The sequence below is a fragment of the Sus scrofa genome, chromosome 1 (assembly GCF_000003025.6).
Source record: "Sus scrofa isolate TJ Tabasco breed Duroc chromosome 1, Sscrofa11.1, whole genome shotgun sequence".
In the NCBI taxonomy this organism is placed as follows: Eukaryota; Metazoa; Chordata; class Mammalia; order Artiodactyla; family Suidae; genus Sus; species Sus scrofa.
The window spans coordinates 143,939,774-143,961,272 of NC_010443.5; the positions used below are offsets into that span (position 1 = coordinate 143,939,774).

Genomic DNA, 21,499 nt, shown 5'->3' on the forward strand with positions numbered 1-21,499 from the left:
ACTCACCTCATACAGGTGAAGTCTCTGCAGTATTTCAACGGTCCGGGACAAAATCCTTGTATAAACCCACCCGACAGTAAAACACCGGAGAAAGGGTGGTAAATTCTCATGGTACCTGAAAGAAGAGGGATGCCAGCTGCTTAGTGGTTTGGTTTGTTTACTGTTGCCTCTCTCCTACATTAATCCAACCTCCTGGCTACATGCTCTTCTCTTTTCTCTTTCTTTTCTTTTTTTGTCTTTTTGTCCCTTTAGGGCAGCACCCACAGAATATGGAAGTTCCCAGGCTAGGGGAGCAATCAGAGCTATAGCTGCCGGCCTACGCCAGAGCCACAGCAATGCATGATTCAAGCCACGTCTGCGACCTAAACACAGCTCAATGAGCGAGGCCAGGGATCAAACCCGCATCCTCATGGATGCTAGTCAGGTTTGTTAACCACGAGCCATAACGGGAACTCCTCTTCTCTTTTCTTTTTTTCAACAAAGACAATTCTCTCTTAACTTTTTTTTTTTTTTTTTTTTTTGTCTTTTGTCTTTTGTTGTTGTTGTTGTTGCTATTTCTTGGGCCGCTCCCGAGGCATATGGAGGTTCCCAGGCTAGGGGTCTAATGGGAGCTGTGGCCTATGCCAGAGCCACAGCAACGCGGGATCCGGGATCCGAGCCGCGTCTGCAACCTACACCACAGCTCACGGCAACGCCGGATCATTAACCCACTGAGCAAGGCCAGGGATCGAACCCGAAACCTCATGATTCCTAGTAGGATTCGTTAACCACTGCACCACGACGGGAACTCCCTCTTAACTTGTTTTAACTAGCTGTCTTGCTGTATGACCTGAGAAACACATTACCAAATTTACCTAAATCATCTTAAGAAAACCCTCCAACACACATGCACACCACAGGGTAACAGGTCTACACTGGCGACCTCATTTCTAGAAAGCCCTTTTTGTCTGGAATTTAAGAATAATTCCAGACAAAATACGGAATATTCAGTTATTTTTGTTTAAAAGTAAAGGCCATTTTCCTGACTATGGTTTTTTGTTTGTTTTTTCCTTTTATGGCCACACCTGCTGCATGTGGAAGCTCCTGGGGTCAAATCATAGCTGAAGCTGTGGTCTACACACAGCCACAGTTAACACTGGATCTGAACCACATCTGTGACCTACGCCACAGCCTGTGGCAAGGCCAGATTCTGAACTCACTGAGCAAGGCCAGGGATCGAACCCGCATTCTCACAGATATTATGTCGGGTTCTTTACCCACTGAGCCACAGTGGGAACTCCCTGGCTATGGTTTTTAAGTCCGTATTATTTGCGTACGGTCCTCAATGTTTTTTGAAAGAGACATTTTTTCTCAACATTATGTAACAAAAAAGCGAAAACTTTAACTATTCAGGATATGTTTAACATTTATTAAACCAAAAAGATAAAGGATCATGTGCTGTGTACTTGAACTTTTGAAGTAAATGTTCGATTTCATGTTCCTTTGCAGAATAACACCTGCTTGGATTTCCCCCAAAGAACAGTCCTGACCCAAGCCCCACACTTGTCCCACAGCCAAGTTTCCCCAATGTTTAAACTCAGTTCACCAGCACCCAGAGAAGCCCACACCCCCCAGGCAGCAAGCTAAAACAGGCTTGGTTTACTGGATCCTCTGCTGTACAGGGACCGAGTTACATATAATTCACCTCAAACCTTCAGACACTCATTTCTATTTCACCCAACACTTTGGCTCCATGCAGAGCAAGTAGAAAATTCCACTCTACTGCTGGTTTCCCAAAGAACAAAAGGAGCATGTACTTCACTAAGAAAATAACCTTAAGTGGTTAGAGCAACTTGGTCAAACAGTAAACTTTGAGATCCTCACCTCAAGGAAGGGTGGTCTTTCAGTCTGTCCCAATCCCGTTTTGCACACTCAGAGAGCGCCCTGGCTTCCTCCCAGGCCCCATTGGCCATTGCCGCGGAGATGTCACTCAGCATGTGTGTGGCTGCTGCATATCTGTGGGGAAACACCACTCGAGCTTCAAATGTGAACAAGCACTGACATAAAAAAGTCTACATCCTACCTACCATATCTAATTCTGAAGAGTAAAAGCGTACTTTTGAAAATATAAGGGTTACATTCTATTTCAGTAATGATTTCATGTATTACTCCACAGGAGAAGCCTAGGAGAATTCATACAGGCTACCCAATTAGAAAGATGAAAACAGCAGTTTCCTGGTGGTGCAGGAGGTCAAGGATCCAGCATTGTCACTGCAGGGGCTCAGGTCACTTCTGTGGCCTGGGTTCAACCCTTGGCCCGAGAATTTTCACATGCCACAAGAGTGGCTTAAAAAAAAAGATGAGGAGTTCCCGTCGTGGCGCAGTGGTTAACGAATCCAACTAGGAACCATGAGGTTGCGGGTTCGGTCCCTGCCCTTGCTCAGTGGGTTAACGATCCGGCGTTGCTGTGAGCTGTGGTGTAGGTTGCAGACGCGGCTCGGATCCCGGATCCCGCGTTGCTGTGGCTCTGGCATAGGCCGGTGGCTACAGCTCTGATTGGACCCCTAGCCTGGGAACCTCCATATGCCTCGGGAGCGGCCCAAGAAATAGCAACAACAACAACAACAACAACAAAAACAAATCTCAAAACAAACAAACAAAAAAAGAAAACATTCACACCACACTATATGTAACATGTCCCATTACACAAATATAATACTGATCAGCTCACCATTTCCAATTTTTGGGGCTCATTTGTTCATGCATTCACTCAACTATCTAGCAGCAACCATGTAAATAGGTAGCTGACTTCAGAATTATACAGAACTCTAGATTTGGTCATTTAACCATTAAGTCAGAAGTAGTCAGAGGGAAGCTGCCCAAGCTAAAGGAATTATTTGGGATTTTCAAAAATAACTTCAGGGACACTCTTTGGGAGATGGCAATGCTAAAATGTTATGAACCCACTTAACTGAAGAAAGACAACTTCTTAAGAGTTCCCTGGTGTCCTAGTGGTTAGGGACCTGGCATTGTCACTGGTGTGGCTCAGGTCACTGCTGTGGCAGGGTTTGACTCCAGGCCCAAGAACTTCTGCATTCCACGGGCTTGGCCAAAAAAAAATTAAAAAGACGACTTCTCACTGCTTTAGATACCAAAACAAAGACATCTGCCCAGTCAACTCTGTAACACTTGAAGTACACAGTTATTGTGTTTTGGACTCACACCTAAAAGAAAAGCATGCACCAGCAATGTGTGCAAATACTATCAAATAGGAATAGAAGAAATATTTTCTAAATATAAAAATCTGCTCATGAATTCTTCAATCTTATTTTCTTATAATATGTGATGCACAATTCTAAGGTTATCAGAAAAGAGAAACTAGGAGTGGGTGCTGGGAGGCTGGCCCACCTCTAGAGCCCAGCCCACCCCACACACCCCACAGCCTGAACCAAGCCCAACCTTCAAGTTGAGCCCAGATGGCTCTTTTTTTCTTTTTTTAGTTGATTTACAATGTTCTGTCAATTTATGTTGTACAGCAAAGTGACCCAGTATATATACATGCACACGCACATGCACGCACACGCGCACACACACACACACACACACACTTTTTCTCACATTATCCTCCATCCTGTTCCATCACAAGCGACTATAGATCCCTGTGCTATACAGCAGGATTTCATTGCTTATCCACTCCAAATGCAATAGTTTGCATCTACCAACACCAAACTCCTAGTCCCTCCCACTCCCACCCCCTCCCCCTTGGCAACAAGTCTGTTCTCCATGTCCATGAATTTGTTTCTTTTCTGTAGATAGGCTCATTTGTGCTGCATATTAGATTCCAGATATAAGTGATCAGGTGGCTCTTCTCACTCTGGGCTGAGACGGATGGAGGATTCCTTCCCACCGCTGCCTCCAAATCATTCTTCCCTCCTTGAAAGACCCATCCTCCAACACCCACACCTCCTCACAGCACCCACAGCCTCCCGTCACCTCTGCTCCGTCTCCTGCCATGACAGCTGTGACTTCAGCACTGTCCACCTCCCACCAAGAGCCCAATTCTCCACCTTCCTTCTACCACTCAAACATCCGAAACCACTCAGACCCTCTGTCCCCATGAACAGCACCACCCTCAAGATCCTAACCTCCAGTGACCCCTCCAAACCCACCTTCGCCAAGACCCTCCCTACGGCACAGCCCGGCCCCTGCTGCGAAGTCTGCCCAGCCACGAGTGTCTCCCCGCCTGTGGGATCACGACCCCGCCCAGATCATGAAGATGACCACAGGACTGCTCAGCTTAGGCTCACACCTTGGCCCAGCTCACTCCTGGAAGCTTCCTCCTCAGACACGCCCAGGGGACAGGATGGAGGCACAAGAGGCCCCCCGACCCATGGCAGCCTCAGCCCTGCCCACACCCCACCCTCCTGCTGGGGTCTCATATCCCAGGACCCCCTCCTCCTCCACCATCAGCCTCTCCTTTTCTATGGGTTTATCAGGATGTGTGCATGAACATCTCCTACCTTTAAATTACAGGGACACAAAGGCCCTGCCTGCACAGGCCCCTACAGGAGGAGCTCTCCTCTGATACTCCTAAGTACTGACTTCCCAAGAGCTGACCCTACCGCACTGCCCCAGTCCCCCCGCCCACATCCCCACATGGCTTCTATGGTCCATCACCCATCCCCATAGCCCCGTGCCCAGGACACCATCACACACATCCCACTGGACCTAAGAGTCCTTTTCCCACCAGCTTCCTGGAATATGAGCCAACTGCAGACACATGACACCTTGTCCTGAGAGTTTTCTTCTCCAGGTCTGCCCCCCACATGCACTCAATTCCCTCCTGCCCTCCCAGCAGCTCCTTTCACTGCCTGACCTCTAGGTGCTGGCTGCCAAGCTCCTTCTTTCTCTCTCCCTTGGGGACACCATTCTGCCCTGGGCTTCAAACCCCAGCCCTGTGCCCAGGCTCATCCTCCACAGCTGTGCTGTCCTAGGTCCTGACTGCACCCAGTGCCACACATGACAGACTCAGGGGCATGGCCAGGGGCATTGCCAGCCCTCCACCTTCTCCCTCCCAATCTCGTCTCATCTGACGGTACCACCACCAATGGTCAAAACCCCAGAGCCATCTTCAACTTACTGCTTCCCTCTCCCCATACCTAATCACGACCATAATCTAATCACAATCATACTCACGTCTCTGCTCCAAAGCATCTCCAAAGCACCTCCCTCCAGGGCCTGCCACCAAGACCTTCACCTGGACCCTGAGGATAAACGCTGAGGCTTCTCTTCAGCTGTCCCTCACCCTCTATTCCACAGGATGCTTCTGCAAAATGTGAAACAAACCCCTCTCCTGCCCAAACCCCTCCCTTAGCTTCCCCACTCTCAGAGTATGACTCAGGCCTCACAGGGCTTGGTGGCTGAGCACTCCGAGCTGCCTTCTTGTGTAACCTCCCTCCGCACTGCCCAAGCACTCCGGCCAGAGGTCTGCTGTGCACATGCACCCACAGAACCTGAATAGGTACCCAGATCTCTGCAGGGTCAGCTCCTGCTCATTCTCAAGCCTCAATTCCATGTCACCATCCAGGAATACTCTCTGCCTCACACTCTATCTAAAGCCTGCCCCTCAGTTATCATATTATTCTGCTTTCTTTTCTATCTCCCGTAGTAAAACACAAGCCCACAGCAGCAAAGACCCTATCTGTTCACACTGCGACTCCATCACCTGGGCACATAAGAGGTACCCAGCACTCAATCCATGGACACTAAATAAATGAGAGGAAAGAAAAGATCAATTATTTCAAGTACTAAAGTGACCAGAAAGGTTTCTCAGGCAAGGTGTCATGTTACAGATGTTGTACAAGCACCCTTCCTAAAGTCGGGTAAAGCCAGTTTCATTTACATGCTAAGGCACTTTGCATAACAAAAAGTTTTGTTTTGTTTTATTTTAATCACTGCATCTGAGGCATATGGAAGTTCCTGGGCTAGGGGTCCAATCAGAACTGTAGCTGAGGCCTATGCCACAGCCAAAGCAACACCGGATCTGAGTCTACATCTGAGACCTATGCCGTAGCTTGCAGTATCGCCAGATTTTTTAACTCACTGAGCAAGGCCAGGGATCAAACCCACATCCTCACAGACATTATGTCGGGTTCTTAACCCAGTGAGCCAAAACGGGAATTCCAGTTATTTTTAATATTTATAGGATACCTACTTTCTACTTTAATTTTTATTTTTTATTTTTTTATCTTTTGTCTGCACCCATGGCATATGGAGGTTCCCAGGCTAGGAGTCTAATCAGAGCCACAGCAGCCAGCCTATGCCAGAGCCACAGCAACGCCATATCTGAGCCACGTCTACAACCTACACCACGGCTCACAGAAACACCGGATCCTTAACCCACTGAGTGAGGCCAGGGATTGAACCCGCAACCTCATGGTTCCTAGTCAGATTCACTTCTGCTGAGCCACAACTCCCTTTTATTTTTATTTATTTATTTTTTTATTTTTTTATCTCCTACTTTCTGAAAAGAATATGTGATAGTTTATTTTTTCTCCCTACCCTCCACATTTTTTAACTTAACGGTGGTTTTGTTGATCACAGAACTAAAAAGCAATTTCCCAAGATTTTGGGTCTCTGAGCACGAGCTACCCATTATCCTTGTTTGGCCATGCAATAACTCTTTCTATGTTCCAAAAAAAGTAATCTCCCCTAGATACACAGTAATAATGATAATTAAAATACAAAGACATACTAAGCAATCCCCACATGCCAGGCTCTAGGCACTTTACATGTATCAGTACAAATCTGTGGGAATATACTACTATTCTCCCCATTTTACAGATGAGGAAATGGAGGCACAGAGAAGTTTCGTGGTTCATTAATACAGAGAGCCTGGAACTTAGCTTCAGAGTTCTCACAAAACTGAACAGCAAAAAGTCATTGAAAACAAAAGGTAAAAGGATATGAGACAACTGAAACCAGAGTCAGGGGAAATATTCTTTTTTCTTTTTTTTTTGTTTTTTTTTTTAACTTTTAGGGCCACACCTGCAACACGTGGAAGTTCCCAGGGTGGAGTTGGAGCTACAACTGCAGGCCTACACCACAGCCACAGCAATGTCAGATCCAAGTCTCATCTGTGACCTACACCACAGCTCATGGCAACACCAGATCCTTAAAAAGGGCCAGGGATTGAACCCACATCTGCATAGATACTAGTCGGGTTTGTTACCACAACAGGAACTCCAGAGGAAATATTCTCATTAAAAGATTTTTTTTTTTTTTTTGATTGTTAGGGCCATACCCGAGGCATATGGAGGTTCCCAAGCTAGGGGTTGAATGGGAGCTGTAGCCACCAGCCTACAATCACAGTCAAAGCAACACCAGATCTGAGCCACATCTGCGACCCACAGCTCACAGCAAAACGGGATCCTTTAACCACTGAGTGAGGCCAGGGATCAAACCTGCGTCCTCGTGGATGCTAGTCAGATTTGTTTCCGATGAGCCATGACAGGAACTCCCTTATTAGAAGATTTGACTTAAAAGTTATTCCAACTGGACACAAATAAGATACTGAATTTGTGACATGCCAAATTTCCTGTGCCAGTGATCAAATCCATACCACAGCAGTGACAATGCTGGTTATTTAACCTGCTAGGCCACCAAGAAACTCCCTTGAAAACTAAGGCAAAATGGGCTAACATCAGTTTATACTGACCCTGCTTTGAGTCAACAATTTCAATAACCTGCTGTTTTGTCTTTTTTTTTTGTCTTTTTGCTATTTCTTTGGGCCGCTCCCATGGCATATGGAGGTTCCCAGGCTAGGGGTCTAATCGGAGCTGTAGCCGCCAGCCTACACCAGAGCCACAGCAACGCGGGATCCGAGCCGCGTCTGCAACCTACACCACAGCTCACGGTAACGCCGGATCGTTAACCCACTGAGCAAGCACAGGGACCGAACCCGCAACCTCATGGTTCCTAGTCGGATTCGCTAACCACTGCGCCTCAACGGGAACTCCCTGTTTTGTCTTTTTAAATGGCTACACCTGTGGCATATGGAAGCTCCCGGGCCAGGGATTGAATCTGAGCCACAGCTGCAACCTACACCTCAGCTTGGCAATGCTGGACCCTTTAACCCACTGCCAGGGCAGGGATCTAACCCACGCCTCTGCAGCAACCCAAGCTGCTACAGTCAGATTCTTAACCCATGCACCAACAGCGGCAACTCCTCAATAACTTACTTTTGAAAGTACATGCTAGAAAACAACTAAATGACTTTCCTAAAATCAAATAATTTCAGTTAAATTTGAGTCATAAACCTTAAATCAAGAATCAAGAGTGACATTTTAGGACATCCAAATTAATTTTTCTTATTAAAGATTTTCTTTAGGAGGGAGTTCCCGTCATGGTGCAGCAGAAACGAATCCAACTAGTAACCATGAGGTTTCAGGTTCGATCCCTGGCCTTGCTCAGTGGGTTAAAGATCTGGCGTTGCCGTGAGCTGTGGTGTAGGTCGCAGCCGTGGCTCGGATCTGGCGTTGCTGTGGCTGTGGTGTAGGCTGGCAGCAACAGCTCCAATTAGACCCCTGGCCTGGGAACCTCCATATGCTGCAGGTGCAAACCTAAAAAGACAAGACAAAAAAAAAAAAAAAAAAAAAAATTCTTCAAGAAATTCAAGGTTTGTTTTTTTTTTCTGCATGATCTACTCCGTTTTTTATCAAAATTTACCTTTGCCAGTCAAACTAAATGTTCACTAAATCCGTGCACCAAAATACATTAGAGAAAATTTCCAGTATCTTGTATACTGGTGTACAGTACACAAGTCAGTACTGAGAAATAAAATACTGCCTGCCATACCACTACACAAAGGATGTCACAGTCATCAGTGACTGCTGCTGCCCAATGGTGGGCCCATCTATCTATTTTTTGGTGGCATGCTGAAGTTCCTGGGCCAGGGCTCAAACCCATACCATAGCAGCGAGCCAGGCTACTGCAATGACAATGCCAGATACCTGCCCCGCTGTGCCACACGGGAACTCCCAACAGGGATATTTTGATGTTGTGACTACCTGCCCTTTGTTGCAAAACTCTTATATGTCCTAACTCCCCTTTCACCCCCTTTCACAGTCTTCTTGGGGTTATTTGAGATACTGCCTCCTAGGCTTAAGTCCTAAGAAAGTCTGCCAAATAAAACATAACTCTCAACTTTCAGGTTGTGCATTTTTTTTTTCAGTCAACTGTATTAGCTTTATTTGAAGCACTATTGCTAGGAAACACTCACCTCCAGCCTTGCTCATGCCAAAAACATACTCACAGGCAGGTCTGTACAAATGTCTATATTTAAAAAATGCTCTCTGCCTAAGCTATTTGGAAACATAAATCAGGGAAAAATTTTGTAGCTCCAACTCAAAACTCATTAGACTTAGCAACCTTAATCTAAACAGGTTCTTCTTAGAGTCCCGGAAATGTATATAAGTGAAGCAGAAAGATTAACAAAAAACAGAAACTACAAAAACTATTTTGGCTCTGAACTCATGTTTCTATTGTGACGGCAAAAAATAATAATAAAGTCTGCTACACAAATTTAAAAATACATAGACTTTATAGTGAAAAACATGATCTTACCTGATAAGATCATCTCTATCTTGGAAGATCTGGGTTTTCCGATTGATGGTGTACCTGGGAAACTCCATGCGGCCAAGGTTGACTAGCAGGACAGTAGAAAGCTGGCCCTGACCGCCACAGGCAGCCTCCTCATCTTCCACGGAATCAGTCAATGAAAACAGCAGCAGGATCCGGGAAAACACAGCCCGAGGGCCTCTACAGACTCTCAGCGACTGTCCAGCCAAATCTTTAGCTCTGAAAAGTACGTAATGTGGAAATAACTTCCTAGTTTATAGGCATTTGGAGGTCAGATTTCACAAACTATTTAAAGCTAAACAGCATTCATTATTTTAAGCCTGAAGTAAATCTACCCCTACAGCTGTGTGACGTTAAAGCATTTCTTAACCTCTCTGGGGCTCAGAGCCACACCTAGCAACACAGTTAGGATAAAACAGAATTACATCTGAAATGATTTCATGCACTGCTTGCCTCAATAAAAGAGGACAGGATTTACACTGTTCCTGAACATGGAAATACCAGGAAAACTCATAAAAGTACTACCTATTTGACATCAGCAATTCTCAATTCTTGACTCCAGCGACAATTTAAATAACAGGTCTTTATTTTAAATGTCATCATCAAAGGCTCTTGATAAGGAGGCATGTTAAGACCAGGGTCCTCTGGCTGTAACAACTTGGATACTACACACAGCAGGGTTTCACTGTTGACATCTGGGCCACATAATTCTCTCCTAGGGGCTGGGCTGGGGGTGGTGCCAACCCTGTACATGATAGGGTGCTCAGCAGAAACTCTGGACTCCACTCACTAAATGCCATGGCAACCCCTACCCATCTTGGTCATCCAGACGATGCCAGGTGCCCCCCTGGAGGGCAAAATCACCCCCAGTTGAGAGCCACTGGCCCAGTGGAAGACCTCACTCTTTCCTATTATCCTAGAAGCTGTAAAGTGAAAAGCAGCGCTGCATCCCTTGCCATAAAGAGCAGTGCTGCCATCAGAGCCGTGAGGGCACAGGGTAGGATTCCCAGCTCACCCCATCTACCTGAGGACTATGCATCTACACTGACGGATAAAAAGCATCCTCTTCCTCCTTCTCCATGCAGAACCCCAAGGATGTCCCAGTGGACCGAGATTCCAAGCTGCAAAAGGAAGCATTAGACAAAATGCTCAGCCACTACCTACATCATCAAAAAAGTGTCGACAAAGAGGCTTTTCCTGTTTCCTCGTAACAGCAGAGGAGGATAACAGGTATTGCTCCCTATGGAGCTTTCAGAGACTCTGAGATTCCACTAATGAGCTCCACAACTTAATGAAGAAACAAAGTAAAATTTTAAAGGATGCTCTCTATCAACAGACAAATTAATAAAGGAGATGTGATGTACATATATATAAAATGGTGGCACTGCTCTCTATGACCAGTGATACAGCACTGCTTTTCACTTAACAGCTTCTGGGATGATAGGAAAATGTGAGGTCTTCCACTGGGCCAGTGGCTCTCAGCTGCGGGTGATTTTGCCCTCCAGGGGACACTCAGCCATAAAAAAGAATGAAATGTTTGCCATCTGCAACAACATGGATGGATCTAGAGATTATTATGCTTATTGAAATAAGTCAGAGAAAGACAAATACTGTATGTTATCACTTAATATGGAATCTGAAAAATAAAACAGGGAGTTTCCTGGTGGCTCAGTGGACTAAGGATCCAGTGTTGTCATTGCTGTGGCTCAGGTCACTACTGTGGCATAAGTTCAATCCCTAACTCAGGAACTTCCACATGCTGCAGGCAAGGCCAAATAGGTTTAAAAAAAAAAAGAAAAAAGTTTTTAACTTAAAAAAATAAAATAAAACAAATGTATATAACAAAACGGAAATAGACTAAGACACAGAAAACAAACTAGTGGTTCCCAGAGGGGAGCAAGAGGAAAGGAGGGGGATGATGGGGACTAAGAGGTATGAATTACTATGCATAAGATAGATACTGTACAAGAATATACTGCACAGCACAGGGAAATATAGCCATCATTTTGTAATGACTTCAAATGAAGTCTGATCTATAAAAATATTGAATCACTATGCTATACACCTGAAAGTAATATAATATTGTAGATGAACTATCCTGCAATAAAAAAAAAAAACCTTAAAGGACAGTGTTTTGTTTGTTTGACTGCACCCATGGCATTCGTAAGTTCCAGGGCCAGGGATTGAACCCATGCCACAGCAACGACAATGCCAAATCTTTAATCCATTGTGCTACCTGGGAACTCCCAATAAACTTTTTTTTTTCCTTGTTTTTTTAGGGCCATAATGGTGGCATATGGACCCGTGCCTAGGGGTCAGATGCAAGCTACATCCACTAGCCTCAGTAAGCGAGGCCAGGGATCGAACCAGCATCCTCACGGACACTATGTCAGGTTCTTAACCCACTGAGCCACAAGGTGAATGCCAAAAGACAGTGATTTTAGTATACCAAAATAGTCTTGAGATTCTCATTTTCCTACAATTGCAATATCAGTGATTAAAAAAATGTTCCTCTTAGGAGTTTCCGTTATGGTCAGTGGAAATGAAACTGAATAGTATCCATGAGGATGAGGGTTTGATCCCTGGCTCTACTCAGTGGGTTAGGAATCAGGCAGTACCTCGAGCTGCAGTGTAAGCTGCAGATACGGCTCAGATCTGGCATTGTTGTGGCGTAAGCTGGGAGATGTAGCTCCGATTCAAGCCCTAGCCTGGGAACTTCCATATGCCACTGGTGTGACCCCCCAAAAAAGCAAAAAGTCTTTAGGGCATTAGCCTGTTGTGAACTCCTTCGCCTGGAAAAACAATAAATAAAAGCTATTTTTTTCTCCTTTGCCAAAAAAAAAAAGTTCACCTTAATTCTTTTATTATTTCTGTTCACATGCTAAGTGCTTGTACTAAGAGAAGGCTGCTGATTTACTATTCATTTACTTATAAGATATTATATATAACATCACTTATGAAATACAATCAAATAAAAGAACTATAAGACATTAAAAAAAGAAAGACATTTAACATACCACAGGGATGAGGATTTTATACTTCTAAATCAATTAACTACCAACAGATAGTCCAATAAAATACTTTTTAAAAATCTTTGGCATTGGAGTTCCCGTCATGGCTCAGTGGTTAAAGAATCCGACTAGGAACCATGAGGTTTCCGGTTCGATCCCTGGCCTTGCTCAGTGGGCTAATGATCTGGCATTGCCGCGAGCTGTGGTGTAGGCTGCAGACGCAGCTCGGATCTGGCATTGCTGTGGCTCTGGTGTAGGTCGGCGGCTACAGCTCCAATTAGACTCCTAGCCTGGGAACCTCCACATGCCACAGGTGCAGTCCTAGAAAAGATGAAAACAAAATGAAATAAAATAAAAATCTATGGTATCCTTTTTGAAGGGTTGGCAGTGACATTTTTCTTAATAATGGATGCCTTATTTACATCTATGTTTTATTAAAGATTAGTACTTGTAGTATCTTCCCAACAAGGATGAGCTCTTGGCACGTAACAGCTCAAAATTACACATACACACACACTTATTTATATATATATATATATATTTTTTTTTTTTTTTTTTTTGGTCTTTTTTGTCCTTTTTAGGGCCGCACTCACAGCATATGGAGGTTCCCAGGCTAGGGGTCTAATCGGAGCTGTAGCCACCAGCCTAAGCCAGAGCCACAACAACGCGGGATCCCAGCCACATCTGCAAACTACACCACAGCTCACGGCAATGCCGGATCCCTAACCCACTGAGCAAGGCCAGGGATTGAACCCGCAACCTCATGGTTCCTAATCGGATTCGTTTCCACTGTGCCATGACGGGAACTCCACACACACACTTATTACACAAAACAAATTAACATTGTTTTAAAATATTTTCAAAAGTATTATTTCTTCCTCAATAACTCCAGAAAGTGGATTCCCAGACTAAAGCTGATAAAGTTATATTTTACACATAACAGGGAGGACGAAATAAACTCTAAAAGTTTTTACAGTCTTCCCCAATCTGGAACAGCTCAGGAGCTTTTATGGGGACATAAGAAACCACCCACAGTTTTTGGTAAATTTTTATGTTTATGTTAATACTGACGGATTATGTTTCAATGAAGAGTTTACTAAAATAAAAACCTGAATGATTAGTTTATGCTTAAACTGTCTAAGAATAACAATTAAAACTGCATTTCTCTTGAATAAAATACCAGAATTTGCCAAGGGCCTAATATCTCTATTCTGCTGCCTCCTGATTTCTCCTAGTCCTAGAAAGCAGTATGGTATTACAGGAATTAGGAATAATAAACCAAGAAAGAACCCAGTCTTGATAATTAAGGTTCTCTGCCTTCTCAATCTAACTGCAATTGAAAAAAAAAAAAAAACCAATTACAACCTGAAAATACATACCATCCATCAAAAGAAGTTAATACCTGCTATCAACATTTTAAATGTTTTTACTGTAACAATAACCCCAAACCTTTTTAAAATCACTGCACCAATGCCAGGCTGGTTCTTGCCCCAAGTACAGACTGACGGCTGTTTGGCCAGCTTGAGAAGAGCGTCCACCAGCTGCTGTTTCTGTCCATGGGGATTCACCAAGTGGAAGGTCTTTGCCAGGGTTTTTAGTTCTGGAGCAGAAAGTAGCTCAAACACTTCTGAGAGTTCTTGCAACTCAGATTCTGAAATATTTTAAAAAAGAAAAAAGTTGTAAGTAGTTTTAAATAAACTTACTATTTGCTAGTTTGACTTACTTTAAGGAGAAAGCTTACAGGTAAACAGAATGAAATGCTACTACGGAAATTTTCATTTGCCAAACAAACTATTGAAAAATATGGAAAATAGTTACTTCATAGACGTTATATAACAACAGGACTTCTCACTAAAAAGTAAAGGAAAATCTGAAGAAAAGGAAGACCCACATGGACAGCCATGTTGGTTTGGGCGTCCTCCGTCAAAGCTCACTGGCACAGTCACTCCTTACAAAAGCTCCAGCTGGGCCTCTCCAAAGCAAGGCAGAGTCACCTGCTTCTGCTCAGGTCCTCGCGCCCCACATGCCTCAGGCTAGGAACCCTCCCTTTCCTGGGGTCACTCACTGGACATATATGTGTCTGTCACACTACTAGAGGTCCCAGATAGCAAGCAATGCCCAGGACGCAGCTGAATCAGAGCCGGCTGGTCTCTCCTTCAGGGCATCCACAGCTTAGGGCAGGGCCTTCTTCGTCCAGGCAGCAAGTCCTCACAGGGTGGACACTGCCTGACAAGTAGCACCACAGCCCAGGGCACACTACATGCCCACAGGGAGCTTACCTCCTAGCAAAACAAGTATCTGTCAGGGGTGATAACTGCTACAAAGGAAAAGAAGGGCTGACAGTAACATGGATGGACCTAGAGATTCTCATACTAAGTGAAGTAAGTCAGAAAAAGAAATGTGGAATCTAAAATATGACACAAATGAATCTATGAAACAGAAACAAACTCAGAGACGTAGAGAAAGACTTGTGGTTGCCAAAGGGGGAGGAGGTTGGGGAGGGATAGGATGGGAGATTGGGGTTAGTAGATGCAAACTATTACATACAGGATGGATAAACAAGAAGATCCTACTGCATAGCACAGGAACTCTACTCTATATCCTGGGATAAACTATAATGGAAAAGGCTATGAAAAAGAATATATTTGTATAACTGAGTCACTTTGCTATACAGTAAAAATTAACACAACACTGTAAATCAACTATAAGTCAATACAATTGATGAAAGCATAAATAAAACAAAGGAGGAAAAATGAACTAGAAAAAGAAAAACAGAGCTGGGTAAGGCAACCTGGATGTGGCAGGGAGCTGGCTGACAAGGTGGTCAAATCTCTGCCAAGGCAACAAGGAGCAGAGCTGGATGAAATGAGGGGGTGAGCCTAGTGGCAGCAAGCACAAGGCTCTGAAAGAGGGCTGCACTCTGCAAGGACACCCATGGGAGCAGCGTGGCCACAGCAGAGTAAAGGAGACAGCCCGAACTACCCCCACGAGGCTGTGTGGGCAGGACCTGGACTGGACCGGGGCCATGGTGGGCCATGGGGCTTCTGGCCTTGGTGATGACAGGTCACTCAAAAGTAAGCCAAGGCTCACCCAGCATGCCTGTTACATCCTTAGGCTTCTAGAATCTGAACCTGATCTTCCGAGTCAGGTTGGGATACAAGTGCCCAGTGACACTGATGGCCCTGACATGAGGAAACCCTGGGCCCTGCTCACAACCATTCAAATCCCCAGAGCCTCCAGACTCCCCTGGCCTTCCCCATCTCCACTTTAACCGCACTGACTTGGCGCTCTCCACTACAAACTCTGCTGCACAGAAACCATCTGGCTCTGGCTTGATTCCCTCATTTCATCTAAACTGTCAGCAACCTGAACCCAGGACTCACATCTCTCTTCCTCCTTATTCCCACACTTCCAGTACAACCCTATACTCAATAAAGTAGGTACTTAATGAATGCTAAGAGACAACCAGGGTTACCTCATACTCACACAGGCCTCAATCAATTAAGCAATTATTGAGACTATCAACCTAATGATTATAGGAGCTGTCTGTGTGGGCATGTGGGTGTCAATAAAGATTTGACGTGATGCTAAATTCAAAGAAACCAGCTTCGTTCGTTCCATCATAAAGATGAGGAATCTGGGTCAGGTGAGTGAAGGTCTTGCTGGCAGGGGAGCTGGAGGGATGTTTCTTCCATTGATCCAGCTACCCATCTGTACCTAATGACTCCATGGGCCTAAACCTGAGACCGGCAAGGAAACAGCAGCGGATGACCTTTCATTATCCTAGGAGTCTTAACCCAGGCTGAGAATGGCTTCAACATACTGTGAGTAATTTGCAGTCCTAAGAAGATTAAAAACTCAGTTTGAAATATGAAACAAAAAGCACCCAATTACTATTTATCAGGCACCAATCAGGAGACACCACCATACTAATATCATCCTCATTATGCAGAAACTCAATTCCTCACGTCCTGTTTTCACTTTACATTCCTTTTGACTAACCATACCCGTCTGCAGAAAGCCGGCTTGTGTCAACTCTCCAACCACAGGAGTTAAGTCAGAGGCAATCTCTTCATATTCCAATTTATTCATCTTAATCCAGCCAAATTTACGTTGAAAAAGTCTTACATATAGCTTCTGACCACTAGCTGCAATAAAGTTAAGAAAAACAGTGAAAAATATTCTATTCCATCTCAAAAACAACATACGATATCATTTACTTTTTTATTTTTACTTTCATTTATTCATTTTTTGGCCACACCTGAGGCACATGGCAGTTCCCAGGCCAGCGGTTGAATCTGGGCCCCAGCTGTGACCATAGCTGCAGCAATGCTGGCTCCTTAACCTACTGCCCTGGATGGGGGGGTGAGGTCCAATCACCACCTCCACAGAGACAAGCCAGATCATTAATTCAATATGCTACAGCGGGAACTCCCCTTTACTTTTTTCTTCCCTTTTTTTTTTTTTTTTTTTGGTCTTTTTGACATTTCTAGGGCTGCTTCTGCGGCATATGGAGATTCCCAGGCTAGGGGTCGAATCGGAGCTGTAGCCTCTGGCCTACACCAGAGCCACAGCAACGCGGGATCCGATCCACGTCTACAACCTACACCACGGCAACGCCGGATCCTTAACCCACTGAACAAGGCCAGGGATCAAACCTGCAACCTCATGGTTCCTAGTCGGATTCATTAACCACTGAGCCACCATGGGCACTCCTCTTTTCTTTTTTTTAAATGGCCACACCCAAGGCATATGGAAGCTCCCAGCTGTGGCAACACTAGATCCTTAACCCACTGCACCACCAGGGAACTCCAGAATATTTTTACTTTTTAAAACTTCAACATTTACTTCCCTTTTTCTTTAAAGAGGCAAATCAATTTGCAGTAGTTATTTTCATACATAGACACTGTAAACGATTCTGCATGGAGAGCAACCCACAACAATCTGCAGAACTTATGCCAGGAAACTGTTCATATTTCTCACTCAAACAGAAGCAAAGTGCCACCAACTATTAAAGCAAATGCTTACAAGAGTGCAACCAGCACCCAAACAAAGATCTATGACCACCCAGGACATGAAAGTCAATGGAGTGTCATTCACGCCTGTGTCCAGGGGAGGCCAAGTAGAGATGGACACTGTATGGACACTTCATAAAACTGTGCACAGTGTCACCCATGTGTTTAAAAGTAACACAAACAGAGCCATATTTCCTCTGATGAGTGTAAAACAAAAACTCTTCACTAGAACATTATTTTTAACATATTAAAAAAAAATTCAGGAATTCCTCCCATGGCGCAGCAGAAACAAATCTGTCTAGGAACCAGAGGTTGCGTGTTCTATCCCTGGCCTCGCTCAGTGGGTTAAGGATCCAACATTGCCGTGCGCTGAGGTGTAGGTCTAAGATACAGCTCGGATCTGGCGTTGCTGTGGCTGTGGCATAGGCCAGCAGCTATAGCTCTGATTAGACCCCTAGCCTGGGAACCTCCATATGCCGCGGGTGCAGCCCTAAAAAGACAAAGAAGACAAAATAAAAAAAATTCAGGGACTTCCCATTGTGGCTCAGCAGGTTACAAACCGACTAGTATCTGTGAGCATGTGGGTCCCATCCCTGGGCTCAGTCAGTGGATTAAGGATCTGGTGTTGTCATGGTCTTGGCATAGGCCAGCAGCTGTAGCTGATTCAACCTCTAGCCTGGGAACTTCCATATGCCACAAGTGTGGCCCTAAAAAGAAAAAAGAAAAAAAAAAACAGGATTTTTTTTTTTTAACTCTACTGAGGAGTCAGAACTGCTCCTATTACTAGAGGTCAGGAGGGCCCCAAGTGAGCTTTTCTTACTGGGGGAGGGACTCAGAGCCATCAAGAACCTTTGCATGAGGAGCCAACAGGGGAGCTCTTACTCTAAACCAGTGCTATCAGCTTATAGCCACTGCCCTGGGCCAAGGAACTAAGGCATATTTTTTAACATATCAATTTACAAAAGAAAACAAAAAGAAAAAACAAACCCAAAAGACCAAAAAAACAATGTACCAATTTAGCTTGAAAGTTTCCATTTCCTGGAGCTCCCACTGTGGCTCAAAAAGATCACCAGCACCTTGGGAGCGCTGGGACACAAGTTTGTTCCCCAGCCCGGCAGAGTGGGTTAAAGGCTCCAGCATTGCTGCAGCTGAGGCTTAAGTCGCAACTCTGATCCCTGGCACGGGAGCGCCTTATGCCGCAGGGTGGCCAAAAATGAAGAAAAGGAAAAAAAAAAAAAAAAGTTTCCATTTTCAGCACAGCCTGATTTTAAAAGGCAGAGTCCAGGCAACTAAAATATTGTTGGAGGAAAAAATACGCTTCAATACATCTTGGGGGTTTTTTTCCCCGTATTTTGTTATTTTCATTTTTGAGGAAATGGTGTTGGAAAATGATAAAAACAACTAACAGTAAACTTGATTACATGCCCAAAATAAATGCACAGTACACCTTCCTTAGTCACAGTGCATTTTTCCCCCAATCTATCAGGGAAAGGTTGTTTTACAACCATCAAATATACAAAAAAAGGACAAACAGCAACAGCTGCTTCCATTATAATCAAAGTACAGCTTGTAAAGGAACCAGCATCACCAGGCACAAATCTTGTCCCTTTCACAGGCATATCCTTCTCCTGTGGAACTTTGTAGCTGGTTGATTCCCATGACGACAGCTAGGACCTTCAAACTACACTGACTCCTTGTGGTCATTAGATTACTGCCCATCACATCCCAGTCCAAATCAGTATGGCAAATGGGAAACCAATCCCCTAAAGCAGAGAGGCTTAAGATACCTGATAATTGATGAAATGTAGTCACAATTCCCTTCTCATGTTCATCAAAGAGCATCCCATCATCTTCATTCTCAAACACGGCTTTCAGCACCATGAGGAAATTCCGAAGGTAGTAAGGATAATCCAAGGGTACTGGACATGTTACACTAGAAACATCGCAGCTTAACCCCTGCTCCAAAGGAATTCTGTGTGTGACTTCATTCTTTGAGCTGCTGTCGTCTTCCAGAGGAAGTGCTTGAATGTTACTCCAATTAGAAGCATCGTGCTTAGAGCTAGGAGATTTTGCCTCCCAATGTGACATCTGTGTTTTAGCTTCTGAAACAAGAGTCATTTTCACCTCTTCACAATCACCTGCCCCACATTTCGCAACACCTTTACCATCTACTCCTTTGATACTCTCTGGCTTTGAAAGGCCGTCCTCTAAAGTAGACTTTAATGCATTCCCAAGAGTTAAATCTGGTGAAATTAACACAGGAGTGTTATCTGAAAATGCAAGGGTGAGGCTTGATCTGCATTCCTCGGTAGGCTTTTGGTCTTCAATTTCCATTACTTTAGTGCCTTCAGGAGTATGTGGTTCCTCAAGAGAATCATAGGTAAACATGTTTTCCTTTTGAGAACTATTCTCCAAAAGTTGACCCTGGTCCTCAATCTCTGAATGGTTTTCAACCAGGCTCTTAACCACTGAGGATGAGGAACTCTGGGGACTCTGATTGGCAAGTCCCTCACTCTTACCTATTGATCTTTTAGCCTTTATGTATCTTCGGGACAATTTAGATGACAGGCTTCCCAGAGAGATGACTTTTACATTAAGATGTCTCAGTTCATCTTGATTTCTGCCCACCAAGTCATCATTATTCTTAAAGTAGGGGCTGGTCTTCTTTTTCATGCCCGTTTTTGCTGAGTCACTTTGGCCAGGGGTTAAATTCATCTTTGATGGTGATGACTTCTCTGGCATTACATCTTCTAAAGCAGTATTGGTTACATCTACTGTGGACACATTTGAACTTGCTAAGCCAATGTGCCCTGGGTCCCCTGGAGTGATGTCACCATTGTCAGCACACATTTCATCAAGGTGCCTGTTTAGGTCATATCTTGGCACCATTTTACTACAAACAGGGCAGGCAAGTTTGGCAGGCGGTACATTGTTAAAAAATGAAATAATAGAGTTAGACTCATTTTTTTTAGTTTTGCTTATTGATAAACTTCTACAAGGTCTTTTTTTGGCAGATTTCCCCACTGACATCATGAGTATTAGAGAAGCTGGGTGTTTCCAGGAGTAAAATACAGCATATCACTGGGGAAGAACAATGGTTTACTCTTACTTTCCTGACTTGAAATCATAAAAAGTGGGATTCTACTGGACTTCATGTTATTCATTTAGTCAATTTCTTCTTCCTACAAAATAAAAACATGCGGGTTAACAACATTTTTGTGAATTCAACTAAAAACCGGAAACAAAAACTCTAAAACGTGCAATGGCAAACTTGGTATGAGGAAAAACCGTGGACTCCGGGCCAGAAGACCCTCCTATCAGATGTCCATATCACCTCAGTGTGTCCCTTACCATAAAATGATGGCGTTGGACTTTGTGGGGATAAGTTTTTTGCTTTTGGCCGCGCCCTCGGTATAGGGAAGTTTCCCAGCCAAGGATGGAACTCAGGCCACAGCAGCAACCTGAGCTGCAGCAGTGACAACGCTGGACCCCGCTGCGCTACAAAGGCACTCCAGTTCTTTTTTTTTTTTTTTTTTTTTTTTTTTTCCGCTTTTTAAAAGGGCCGCGCCCACGGCATATTTAAGTTCCCAGGCTAGGGGTCCAACTGCAGCTACAGCTGCTGGCCTAGCCATAGCCACAGCAACGCCAGATATGAGCTGTGTCAGCGAGCACAGCTCGTGGCAACGCCGGATCCTTAATCCATTGAGCAAGGCCAGGGATCTAACCAGCATCTAACCAGCAACCTTATGATTCCTAATCGGATTCGTTTCCGCTGCGCCAGGATGGGAACTCCAGCTCTAACATTCCTAAAATTTAAAAATAACCGCTTTTTTTAAAAAGGCACATCTGACTATG

The 21,499-nt window shown here is 44.4% G+C and overlaps 1 protein-coding gene across 11 annotated transcripts in view; it reads right to left on the minus strand.

The window, feature by feature from the left end:
- Positions 1–21,499, minus strand: part of FAN1 (FANCD2 and FANCI associated nuclease 1) — a 41,984-nt gene that overhangs the window by 20,079 nt on the left and 406 nt on the right. For 8 of the 11 annotated variants that reach the window (XM_013993249.2, XM_013993248.2, XM_021098740.1 and 5 more), the window contains exons 2-7: positions 19,432–20,826; positions 16,637–16,777; positions 14,079–14,280; positions 9,604–9,837; positions 1,864–1,995; positions 7–115 (exon numbers count right to left, since the gene is read on the minus strand). In XM_013993249.2, coding sequence (XP_013848703.1) covers positions 7–115; positions 1,864–1,995; positions 9,604–9,837; positions 14,079–14,280; positions 16,637–16,777; positions 19,432–20,677 — 2,064 coding nt within the window. In that variant the 5' untranslated portion in view covers positions 20,678–20,826. Of the gene's footprint in view, positions 1–6; positions 116–1,863; positions 1,996–9,603; positions 9,838–10,642; positions 10,740–14,078; positions 14,281–16,636; positions 16,778–19,431; positions 20,827–20,995; positions 21,354–21,499 lie in introns of those variants that run through there. The other 3 variants (XM_021098750.1, XM_013993247.2, XM_005659803.3) reach the window with 3 other exon arrangements.